We start from the raw sequence: 13376 nt of genomic DNA, 5'->3' as shown, positions 1-13376 counted from the left end.
TTCCAAAGTGATAGTGACTATGTCAATTAATTCCTTTTGGACAAGTGTAGCTCCACCACATACTGCATACAGACGAAATTGAAAAACTTGTATGATATTTTTCTCATTTTTGGATTGCAAGTTGATGTTGGGAAATGGATAAAATGACCAAAATGATCCTTAACCAGGGCCAGACCCATATAGAGTCATTCGGGTGTTCGAATACTTACTAATTTCATCTCAAAATATATATGTATTCGTGTAAAAATTAAGAGATATTTGTATAAAATTATAGAGCACATAATGAACAAATGATTTAACTGGTCCATTGACTTTTGGGTGGATGTGTAAGACTCTTTTTAATATTACTGAACCTAAATTAGAATATCACTTTTAACATATATTTTTTTTATATTTTTGACTCTACCGCTTAATCTCACTGTATTCGCTTTGACTAATATAATTCATATTAACTAAGACAATTCATCCAGATTAAGTGAATGAATTTGCTAGTCTTCTAAGATTCTTAGAAAAAATATCTTATTATCTTATTTGCATGAGTGAAAGAATGATTGAGTCACGACAATACTAAAGGTACGGTATCATGCCGACTTAACATAATTGAAAGGCTAAAACAAAATTTTATTTAGAGATCTAAAATTGAAATAAATTTCTTTGACAAGATGTACTTACAATCGAAGTGGGATTTTTCGATACAAATTTAAATTAATCGGCTTACATATATTTATTAGATACAAGTTGGGAAACAAAAAAATGATAAATAATTTTCTATGACCAATTAAATAGAAAACTTTATGAATATCTCTAGTGTTCTATTTACCAGTGTCGACATATAAATAAAATGATAATGCTATAATTAATAATGTGTCGTCAAGACTTAGGAGTAATTTTTATAGAGTGGTGGTTAGATTAGATATTGTATAGAGCAGAGAGTTAATTAGCAAGACAAGAACGCCTATATTTAGAAGATAAATGTAGCGAAGATAAGAATACTTAAATAGATGTGTGAGCATATTAGAAGAGATATATGATTAAGAATGGAGTTATAAGGAGTATGGGGAGAGTGACCTCCGTGGAAAATAAGATGAGAGAAACATGACTGAGATGATTTGAGCATATTAAGAGGAGATGTGCAGATGCACCAGTTAGAATGTGTGAGAGGTTGACTATAGTAGGTTAGAAGAGATAGAGGTATCTCGTGGAATTAGTCGCGCGAGGTGCGCGAAAGCGAGCTCTAACACCACGATCATCAAATTTTTTTAAGAGGTATATGTCGTAGAATTAGTCGAGATGCACGAAAGCTGACTCTGACACCACAATCATCAATATTTTTTTAAAGGCATGTTACGATCTTAAATAGGAAGATACGAGATTGAATATTAGGTTAGAAGTTAGTAGCTAGCTTAGGTGGGAGAGGTAGGAGGCTAACCCCGTATCTTTTTCTCCTTATCAGTAATAGTATTTAATTAGTAATCGCATAGTTCGTATTCTTTAATTTGTTTTTACTATCTGTTGCTTCATTTGTTTTGTATCTTGATATCTTATTGTCATTTTTTCTTTTTGCAATCCTTTTATGAATAATTCCTTTTTTGAACTGAATGTCTATCAAAAACATTTCTATCCTATAAAGATAGAAATAATCCTTCTCAGATTTCATTTATAAAATTACATTAAATATGTCGATGAATCATAGAATCCAAACTCCACATCAATTGGTAGCACATTGGTTCACTCTTTTTCCCTTTGTCCTAGATCTCTTTGCTCCAAATTAAAGTTTTTTTTTTAAAAAAAAATAGTTAAAAAATTGCAAAACAAAATAACCCCACATATCTTATCCAATAGTTGGGATAAGAGAGTATTGCTTTCTTTTCCTAAATATATCATCTCTTTCTATTTATGCAAATTTGTAAACATTAATTAAGCAGAAAAAAAGGGGGAAAATGTTCGAACACATAACAGCAAGTGAAATAGCAGGATTTGGAGTGGGTGGTTTACTACTTGCTGCCACCATTTATGCTCCCAAAATTGATTCCTTCATCTCTACTTCTCAACGCAGGTACTATGCACTATAACTACTTATTTCTTGTTTTTTCCTTTTTGGGTTTTGCCTTGTATTTTTATCCATGTCAATGAATTACGATTTGAGCAAATTAATACCAATGATTGAATCTTTATGCATTAATAGTACTCTAAATTACCTAATGTGTGGATTATCCACACGTCATGGATTCAAATCCTGACAAAATACTACTGATACTCCCTTCATTTCAAAATAAGTGATGTTTTTAGTTTGAGCATACACCTTAATTATAAAACTACTCATTCCTAAAATGTACCAAGTATTTACTAACTTTACTAGGGATAAGGTACAAGTATCCCTAGATTATGACATAAATCGCACAGACATACATAACTAAACTAAGGTCCTATTAACCGTGAACCCATTTTTTTTTGTAATTTTGTGCACCTTTTTGGCTTACCTGGCATCCAAATATCTCTTACGGACCTCAACTGCGTGGAGTCACGGAGCATACCACGTAAGCCAAAAGGTGTACAAAATTACAAAAAAAAAAAGAGTTTGGGGTAATATGACCTTAGTTTAGTTAAGGTGAGTCTCTGAGATTTCGCTCATAGTCTAGGGGTACTTGTGCCTTATCCAACATTACTAACATATCTTGAAAAAGATTAGCTCTTTAGTAGTTTCATGGTCATGAATAAGGGTAAAACTGGAAGAACATTAGTAATATTACAACTTATTTTGAAATGGAGGGGAGAACTTTAGAGGGACAGATCAGTTATTCACCGAGTTTCGAACAGTGTGCCACTTCTTCTGGAATTTCTCGGTTATAAAAGAAATCACTACTTTGAATGTGGTTTGGATATTCGTGCATACAACTTAAACTCAACGAATTATAGTTCATAGCTCTTATTGATCATCAAGAACCCAACTGCTTTTTTGTTTCAGTGTTGATACATAATGCATATAGTATTGGTTTTTCCTATGAACAGTTCACTGGGAATGTGCAAAAAATGTGGAGATTTGAGACTGATAGCATGTTCAAGCTGCAAAGGATCTGGTACAATTAAAGGAGGAGCATTCAATTTCATTCTTTTGGAGGACAAATCAAAAGTTGGATCCTCTTCTTCTTGTACGAAATGTCGAGCCAGAGGACACTTTCAGTGCCCTGAGTGTTCTAAACTTAGTCAGGCTTGATCTACTTTACACTATACAAACTTATTATATTCAAAATAGTTGTCGATGCTGCTTTTGCTATAGAATTGATTCTGTAGTAGAATCTGTCGAAATTTGATCATACACAAAAGTTATTCTATCAGTGCCCTGAGTTCTGGGAATGTTATATGAAATTTCAGCTTGTCATTATACTTCTGGTATTCTGAAGCCATATAAGGAATAAGGCATCAGTACCGTAACCTCTTGGTTCACGGACATATTATACGCGGATTATAATGTAGGATTTGGTTGTTTATTTTAGAATGTGGATGTATAGTGAATTGAATTTGAAATAAAGAACATAGAGAAATCAAACACATGATCAATACTGCAGAGTTTTATACCTCATACCAAACGAACGTTTCAACCATTTCCTTTCAATGTACAACATAACTTGGTTCGTCTCTGCTACATGTTCCGCGCTCCTCAATTTCAACTAATTCATCTCTTTAATCTTGGTCTGTATTTCCGAAATATCAAATATGTGATTTATCACCTACCGTGAACTCATAAAGCACACATTCACGTTCTGCTGAGCTTCGTCCTGCTTCCTTTCTCAACCCCCTCGTTATCTTCATCATTTCTCTTATTTGTGAAACTTCACTCCATTTTCCTGCCACAGCATACATATTTGAAAGGAGAACATAAGTCTGAGTTGTTACTGGACTTATTTCAATCAATCTTTTAGCTGTATCTTCACCAATTTCTAAGTTGCAAAGTGGTCCTAGAACCACTAAGTAGACTCATCCAAATTACTTTATTTGGTTTCACGGACATGTTGTCTACCAAACAACCATAATCTTCGACTGTTGGTTCAATTGCATATTCATTTTTCATCATATCAAAGTAACACCTACCATCATCAACAAATAAGCATTTCGGGGAGCAGTACGTGCAGTCTCACCATGATCCATGACATACTTTTGGAATTTAGGGGTCAATTTACAGAAATTAGGCAATTTTCTCAGTTTTATGCGTGTGCTATCTCATGAATATTTGGTTGATATGACTACCGGTCGATTTTTTTGTAGAACCATTACGGAATGCAAAGTAGGAGTTGGGGAAACAGTATCTAGTCTCACCATGATCCACTACATATTTTTTGCATTTAGGGGTCAACTTACAGAAATTAGGCAATAGTCTGAATTTTTCGTGTGTGTAAGTAAGCCTATGAATATTTTGGTGATATGGTTTTCGATCGATATTTTTGGCAGAACCTTTACGGAACCCCCCGTAGGGAGTTGGGGGAGCAGTACGTGAAGTTGAACCATTTTTCAGACATATTTTGGGCATTTAGGAGCCATTTTATAGGAATTAAGCAGTTTTCTTATTTTTTACGTGTGTGTTAGCCCATGAATATTTTGGTGATACGACTTTCAGACGTTTTTTTTGTGAAACCCAACCCTCCTTAGGGAGTTGGGGGAGTAGTGCGTGTAGCCGGACCATTTTCAGACATATTTTGGGCATTTAGGAGTCATTTTATAAGAATTAGGCGATTCTCTTAGTTTTTCGTGTGTTAGCTCATAAATATTTTGGTGATATGACTTCTAAAACGGTTTTTTTCGAAACCTTTATAAAACCCTCCGTAGGGAGTTGGGGGAGCAATACGTTAAACCAGAACATTTTTCGAACATATTTTGGGCATTTAGGAGCAATTATACAGAAATTAGGCGATTTTCTCAGTTCTTCGTGTGTGTTAGTTAGCCCATGAATATCCTAGTGAAATGGCTTCCGGACGACTTTTTTGCCAAACCTTTATGGAAACCTCCGTAGGAAGTTGGGAGAGCAATACGTAGTCTCACCATGATTCACAATATGTTATTGACACTTAGGAGCCAATTTAAAGAAATTGTGCGATTTTTTCGGTTTTTCGTCTATGGCTTTAGGCACTCAACATAGCAGAAAACAAGCCCAAACAATCCAAATACTTGTCGTTCATTATAAACCAGGCTATCATCGAGTTCCAATTTCTTGTTTCCATTTGATTGAACAAGTCAAGCGCCATCCTATTGCAACACCAACTTCACCACACTTGAAATACTCAAATGGCTAGCCAACCCATGAATCATATTGCTTGATTAATATATTAAGAGCATTTTTGGTGCAACATAGAATGTTTACTTTGTTATGAATGGGATTATACCTTAAAGTTGGTGTTAGATTTAAATCTACAACACTTCAAATCAATCAGAAGCTCAGATTGAAACTAATATATATATAGATATATCAAGGCACCTCTATATAGCTTTCTATTCCTTCTGTGTTCTGCATAATCAGTAGCCCAGATTGGATAAGGCACCTCTATGGCTCAAGTTACTCAACATATAATTTACATTGCATTCCTTCCTACCTAACCTAATATTTTTAATGTAAATTACACTGCATTTTGTGGCTGTTTGATATTCTCACAATTCTTTACCAAATCAGTATATCCATCAGCTGAAGCTATGGCAAACTCTGTCAGTGAGCTCAGAGCAACTGACATTCCTGCACATAGCACTCTAATGGCAACCTCAGCCATCTTTTCTGCTGTCATTATGTCCTCATCAAGCTGTCCAACTTCCACGATATCCATGTTCCCATCAGATTCTCCGCCGAGACTCTTTGACCCACCAGGAGTCCGGCGGGAATCTTCCTTTAGTTGTTGTGCATAGAGTGAGCCTACTCCTGCTGCAAAAAAATCTAGTCCTTCAAGCACTGGTGTCTCCTGGATGGAGTCTAATAACCTGGACCACTGGATGCAAATGCTGAATATTGGTGGAGCTCCCGTGGAACGACGAGGAGAGAAGGGAAATTTTGACGTGTCAGAATCTGAACGAGCACAGCGCAAAAGCCAGCCTGCTAAAGCATGCAAGTATGATCGTTGAGAAACGATCCATGACTCGAAACAGGCTCTCCAATTTCTGAGCTCCATCTCAAGGTTAGCAGCAGAACGGGCTAGCCTATGAGGTTCAGAAGGTGACATGACTGTGTACTTCCTTATACCGGACTTCTTTGAAGGTGTGCCAGCTAGTAAGAGCTTGGCTTCATCTAGAGTATGCTTTTGCATTTGGTGGCACTCTGTCATAACCTTCCACATTCTTCCTAACCTGTCGTCAAAGGAGCTATGTTGTAAGTTTTTAGTACATAGCAGCAAATAACATTTAATAGCAGAAGAAACCTAACTTCGATCATTGAATTTTAATTAGCAACTGTATTGATGTCAAAGTTTAGTTCCAATAATTGACTAACCAAACCAAATTGAGAAAGTTGGGGGACATCAAAAGAACAGAGTCTCTGAAGCTCTAAATAACTAAAAGTGCAAAAACCAAGACCTTAGGGATCCTTCTGGAAAATTTGATATGAAAGAAATAAACATATTTGATATGCTGTAAATAATTCTAGTAGACAGCTAGGGGTGGATTAAATGGATAAAATTTACCGTTATTCGCTCAACTCAGATGTCCGTTCATTTACATCATAAAATAAGGAAACCCATGGGTATCCACTAATTGCACTCCTTTAAAGTATGAAAGGGTGTAGTAACCTCAAAAAAATATACTTATTAAGGGTGTTGTTTGGTATGAAGGAGAACATTTTATGAAAAAAAAATTCAATTTTCTCATATACTTGGTTGACTGAAATGTTTTGAAAAATATTTTTAAAATGGAATTACTTTCCTCTAAATTTAAGAAAAATGACTTCTGTATATAAAGTAAAACATTTCTTTAAAAACTATTTCAACCTCACCACCCCAAAATGGGTACCCAGCACCCGACTACGACCTCCATACAGGACATGTATCCCGAACCTAATTCTGGACCCAACTCCCAAGCTCGACCTGAGACCCAACACCAACCGCACCTTGGCGTGGGACCCGAATCCCGACCCCAAGTTGAGACTTGATCCAGGACCTAGCTCCCGAATCTCGATCACGACCTGAGACCTAACCTAGGACCCGACTCCTGACCATAGACCCGAATCCCAGCCCAGAGTCGAGACCTAACACCCGATCAAACCCTTTCTTGGACCCGAATCCCGACCCGGAGGTTAGACCCGATCCAGGACCTAGCTCCCAAATCTCGACCACCATTTGAGACCTGACCCAGGACCTAACTCCCTGACCTGGGACCCGACTCCTGACCATAGACCTGAATCCCAACCCAGAGTCGAGATCCGACTCTTAACCCATGACCTAACTCCTTGACCATAGACCCGAATCCCAACCTAGAGTCGAGACCTAGAACCAGATTAGACCCTAACCTGAGACCCGAATCCCGACCCCAAGTTGAGTGGGAATCCAAGACCTAGCTCCCGAATTTCAACCACAACTTAAGACCCGACCCGAGACCTAATTCCCTGACTTGGGACCCGAATCCCAACTCTTGTCCTAGGACCTAACTCTTTGACTCCTGACCCTAAACCCGAAGCTCAACCTCGAGTCAAGACCCAGGACCTAACTCCCCAACTCCTGACCCTAGATCCGAACCTTAACCTTGAGTCGAGACTCAACTCTCGACCCGGGACGTAATTCTCCGACTCCTGACCCTAGACCCAAATCCCAACTCGGGACCTAAATCCCGACTCTTGATCCTAGACCCGAAGTCCGAATCCCAACCACGAGTCAACCTGACTCTTGACTCAGGACCTAACTCCTCAACTTTTGACCTTATACTCGAATCCCAACCCTGAGTCAAGACCCGAGAACCCTTCGAGATTCTTAACTCGAATCCAACCCTCAATTTGAGACTCGACTCTCAAGCTAGAGCCTCACTACCCGACTCCTGAACCTAGACCTAAATCCCAAACCCAAGTCGAGACCCAACTCTCAACTCAGGACCTAACTCCTCTCCCCGACTCTAGGACCTAACTCTTTGACTCCTGACCCTATACCCGAATCTCAACCTAAAACCTAACTCATCGTCTCTTAACCGTGACTTACGACCCAACTCTCGACCCCGACCTGGGACCTGACATCCAACCTCGAACTGGGATAATTATATCCCAACCTTGACATGAGACCCGAAATCCAACTCCCGACCCTATATCTAACCCTTGACTAGACCCTAGACCTAATTCCTGGCTCTTGACCCTAACCTGACTCCTCACGCCGACCCTGACATGAGACCTAATACCCAACTCCGATCCTATACCTAACCCTCAACTCCGGACCCTATACCTAATTTTTTACTCCCTTCCCTAGACCCAACTCTCTACTACTAACCTTGATCTAGGACCTGACTTTGACTCCTCACATTGACCCGTCACCCAACTTCCAATGCCAACCTGGGACCCAATCCTGACCCCAACTTCCGACCTTTGATTGGGGACTCAATTCTCGACCTCGACCCAGGACCTGACACCCGACCCTGATCTCTCGGACCCGACTCCCTACCATGCTTTGAGACCTAACTCCTAACCTTGATCCCCCATCCAGAACCCAACTCGAAACTCTCCGTGGAAAATATTTCCCTTCATATCAAACACACCCTAAAAAGAGGAAAAAAAAAAAGAAGAAATGTTTGTCATCTCTTTTACCCATTTTTTATCCATATCAAATATGGGGGGTCGAATACTTTATCCATTCAAAATGTTTTACTTTTTTTCTCAATTGAGACATCAATGTAAAATGTCTTACTTGATTATATCATTAAAGGAACTTCTCAAGTTCTCTTTTAAATCTTTTTTGGTAACAAATATATACAATTAAATTATGCGAGCAGATATAACCGTACATACATACATGTGTATGTATTATGTATGGATATGGGGGAAGCTTCAATAACATGACAGTTTGAGCAAATAAATCATAGCACTGGAATGGTTGGCAAGTATAGATAGCTGAAGAACAGTAAGAGGGATATCATATACATACCCTTGCACTAATTCTAAAAGCTGAGGTTGCAATTCTTCATCCCTTAAAGTTTCAATCCTTCTTGAGATAGATTCAACAGAGTGGATTGAAACCTTTATCTGAGTATCCAGATTCCTAATGGCTGCTCTCGTTTTATCCACAGACGAAGGGTCTGCTCCATTCACATCTAGATTTCTGAGTTGAGCCAATTTTTTCTCATACGCTAGCCGGATCCGCTCACCTGCCTATCAAACATTATAATAGTGAATAACTGATGTTCACGACAACATCTTAGAGTAATTAGGTTAACAGGAAAATGTTACTTAAGAGAAACATGTTTGGAGGTCAGATAAATTAAAGAAATTTTAAGCAATAATTTTGTTTTATCCATACATGCATGTCTTGCCATTTTCCTGTTATTTCTGGAATGAACAATAATTTTTATCCTTCTTGCTCAAGAATCACATTTGAATTCATTCTACTTTCAGCAGGTAATAAATGGAATTCATGCATCCCTTTCATTTTATATATACATGCATGTCTTGCATTTTCCTGTTATTTCTGGAATGAACAGTGATAATTCTTCTTCTTGCTCAAGAGTCATATTTGAATTCTTCTCTTTCCAACAGTTTAGTGTTTCGTCCTATTTTTAGACAAACTAGTCGAAATTGATTTATATCTTAAATTTTCTTTAAGAAGCAGAAGCATACCCTGACTTCCTCATATAGTTTTTTCTCCCAGGCATATAATCTATCCAAGGTTGATTGATGACTGCTTGAGAGCACGCTAGATTCATCGGATAAGTCACTACTGCTCTGATAACCACCTTCATCTCTTAAAGTTGAAGGATTAATCAAAAATCTCGACGAGGATGATCTTGATGATCCTGAGCGAAACAGAGCTACTGGATTCAACATTTTCATCGCTGCAAATAAAATAAGAAGATAAGCAACCAAACATAAATAATTCAAAACTTTGACCAAATAACATGGCGACAATCCTTTGAATGACAAATCTGGAGGTGTTAGGATTAATTGATGACAATCAGAAAAATAAGCATTTGCTCACTTCTTAGACAGAAAAAATGGCACTGCTTCTAGTTGACTTCTATATCATTTGCATGAGAAAATGGCATAAAGAAATTTTCATAGGAAGCACATCACTTCGGACTAACATTGAGCTTCAAAGTGAAAAAACAACTCTTCTTATTAGATTGTTCCTGCACAAAGAACCTTGGTTTCTTCTAACGATGCGACTGTATACTGTTTGAAGCTTGCCATTTCTCCCGAAATATATCAGTTACTTTTGGCAATAGACCTTAAAGAACGGTCCAGATTAGAAGCAAGAAAAAAATTAGCATTTTCCATGCTACTAGGAACATGCAAGGACCTAGCTCTTGGATCTTGAACAAGCTAAAATAATGTGACTGCTACTTCCACTGCATGCATATTTGACTTAGGGTGCACAGTCATGAAGAGCAAGAAAATCAGAAAAGTGTTGTGAAGCATTTTATGTAAACACCTTACCTGACTGATCATTCGATTGCAGTGAGTACTGAGCCCTGATAGCTTCTAACACAGTTGACACCTCTTTAGCAGAATTACAAGCAATCATAAACTGACTTTCAAGATCCTTAATAACTTCTGACATGCTTGTAGGCCTTCTATTTACATAAACAGTAAATCCAGGTGTTTCCTCTTTTGCTTCAGGATCAGCAACTGCTGTCTCCTTATTGCTGAGTTGTCCTACATTCTGAGTCTTTGCCACTGTTGTGGTTTGGTTGGGCTTAGATAGTAATTCTTGAATATGGGGAACATTTTCATGTTCATCATCGGTTTCTTCCTCGTCGCTATCATCATCATCATCATCGTCATCGTCGACATCTTCCACCATAACTTCATCTTTATCACAACTGTGAACTCCTTTGGTCCGATCCTCTTTCACATCCTCTCCATGATCAGTTTCTTCTACCTCTGTTTCCTCTTCTAGTTCAGGAATCCCTTCTTGCTCCCTAACTTGTCTTAGCCCATCATTGTCATCGTCGAGAATTGTCTGCTCAAGGTTGTTGTTTCTCATAGGATAACCATAATAATCAAGTGAAGAAAATGGATTCCAAAAAAAATCCCACTGTGATGTTTGTGGTGAAGGGGGAGGCAAATTAGGCCTGTTGTTGGGGGAATATTGAAAAATCGAAGGGTTCATCGGTGAGGATTGCATAGAAAAGAAACTATCCATCCCATATTGATGCACTGGGGAGTAAGCATGGATTCTAACTGTTTCGGGTGAACGAGGTCTTTCTTCAACAGAAACAGCAGGATTCCCACCTGACCTAAGATAATTTATTTTTATAGTAGATTTGGGTTTTCGTTCAGGCTTCAAGTGTGTTACGGAAAAGGATTTTGGTTCTATGGAGATGAAACCAGGACTTACTTTCTTAACAGGTGTAAAGGGTGGAGTTTTAAAAGAATCCAGCAAAAATTCACGAGGTTCATCGACTTCAACATAATCTCGAAGAGCAGCTGAAACTCTTTCCATGGCATGGATATAAGCCAAGTGTCCAGAAGCAAATCGCATCCTCTGTTCCACTGCTTGTTTAATGAACTTCTTTCGATCTTTACAAAGTTGAACAGCTTCTTCATCATCCAACTTGGATGAAGAACATCCCATCTCTCTCAAAATTAACTTTATCTCTCTTCTCTTCTAAAAGCCTAAGAATTTTTCAGGCCCGAATCAAAACAGGAAAGGAGATTAAGTCCTCTTAATATGGTCACCAAATTCATATGGAAACCAGCAAACTGTTCAAAACAAGAAAGCGAGTTTCAGAATTTACATTTTCAGATAGAATCAAAAGATATACAACCAACAAGAAAAGAAACAAACAACAAGCTATTCTATACATAAATTATTGGAAACAATGACATATTTAGGTTCTTTGCCTTGTTAATAAGCCATAAGAATAAAGAAAACTTGAAAGCACTTGCAATAGCTTGGTCTCAACAAATAGAATTGCTTCATCTCCAAGAGATCAAGATCATATCAGGAAAAATGTTGAATTTTATATCGAAAAACCCGTTAACAATTAAGGATATATTTCCACGCATCCAGGTAGAGCACATCAAGTTCCAAAAATTCGATAAATCCATACTTATCAGCAACTAAAGAACAAAATTATGTAAGCAGTTTACCATCCTTATCTGTTTGAATAGGCAATAACAATTTACAGAAGATCATTAGCAAAAAAATAAGAACAAATTTAGCAAAGATTTTGAGCAGCTTACTACTACTCCACAAGCCAGTAAAACTGATGAACCCAAAAAGGAAAAAAAGAAGGGTTCTTAAGGAAAAGTATGGAGATTAAATAATCTAAATTACCCATTAATTCCAAAAACTAAAAACTGAGTTTGCAATGCACCCTCACACATTAAAGCAAAAATAGCAAGTGGATTCAGCTAATAAATCACAAAAAAATAGCAACCCATTTTAACATTTCCCAAATTAGCCACAAAAATCTTCGAATAAACACAAAGAATCCCACAAAAATGTTAACATTTCCTTTAAGAAATTAACAATAAAGGGCTAAAATCTTGAAGCAGAAGAAAAGTGAATCAACGAAGCTCACACAAAAACTGAACTTGCTTTCATGATTTTCTCACTCCCTGACAGCAAACAAACCCATTTTCTGAACAAACAAAATGAAGATAACACAGAAGAATTGTACATGATAAGAAAAATCCGTACCTGGCAATAAGAAGATGAAGAAGAAGGAATAACCCAAGTGGGAGTTTGTGATCAATGCTAAGTGTGTGACTGTGTGAGAGAGAGAAAGAAAGAAGGAAAAAAACAGAGAGACGTTGTGGGGGTTAGAGAGAGAAAGCAACGGTCAAAACAGATTTAAAGTGAAGAAAAAAAGCAAAACCCATAAAAGAAGAAGAAGAAGAAGAATAGTAGCACCGAAAAGCAAAAAATAAGGTAAAGTAAAGAATATGGTGAGGTTTCAGAATATTTGACGCTTTTATACTTACTGCCATTCATCTTCTCTTTATTTACGCAAATACCACTCATTATAAAAAAATTCACTGTAATAACTTTTGTCCTTGTCGTCAATTGTTTGATCCAAAAATATCTCTAGTGTATGATTGATAGCTAACTGGCTGAAGAATAATTATATAAGAATACCATTATTTGAAGTGAGTAGATTTATAAATTTTTACTAATTGCGATTATGATTTAAATGATGGTCCCTAAATAGAATATATATGTACACTTTGGCATGACTAGAGTGGTGGTACATGAATAATTTGAACTAAATTT

At 37.4% G+C, this 13376-nt stretch overlaps 2 protein-coding genes across 3 annotated transcripts; one reads left to right on the top strand and one right to left on the bottom strand.

The window, feature by feature from the left end:
• The first annotated feature begins 1867 nt into the window (after positions 1-1867).
• On the top strand, positions 1868-3384 carry LOC102593758 (uncharacterized). Its single transcript, XM_006362952.2, has 2 exons — positions 1868-2056; positions 3010-3384. Exons 1-2 carry the CDS (start codon positions 1941-1943, stop codon positions 3212-3214), a joined length of 321 nt encoding a protein of 106 aa, XP_006363014.1. The 5' UTR covers positions 1868-1940; the 3' UTR covers positions 3215-3384.
• A 2048-nt stretch (positions 3385-5432) lies between these two features.
• LOC102593432 (uncharacterized) lies at positions 5433-13012 on the bottom strand. 2 transcript variants are annotated; one of them, XM_006362951.2, is made up of 5 exons: positions 12804-13012; positions 10592-11860; positions 9776-9990; positions 9087-9310; positions 5433-6321 (listed from the first exon to the last, which is right to left on the bottom strand). In XM_006362951.2, exons 2-5 carry the CDS (start codon positions 11730-11732, stop codon positions 5607-5609), a joined length of 2295 nt encoding a protein of 764 aa, XP_006363013.1. In that variant the 5' UTR covers positions 11733-11860; positions 12804-13012; the 3' UTR covers positions 5433-5606. The 2 variants fall into 2 exon arrangements, with proteins under 2 accessions (XP_006363013.1, XP_015158753.1); XM_015303267.1 differs by lacking the exon at positions 12804-13012 and adding an exon at positions 12685-12705.
• Positions 13013-13376: the final 364 nt, after the last annotated feature.

The sequence above is a fragment of the Solanum tuberosum genome, unplaced genomic scaffold (genome assembly GCF_000226075.1).
Source record: "Solanum tuberosum cultivar DM 1-3 516 R44 unplaced genomic scaffold, SolTub_3.0 scf00413, whole genome shotgun sequence".
NCBI lineage: Eukaryota > Viridiplantae > Streptophyta > Magnoliopsida > Solanales > Solanaceae > Solanum > Solanum tuberosum.
Note: the sequence above shows the minus strand (reverse complement) of the source record. Positions and strands in the feature narration are given on the sequence as shown.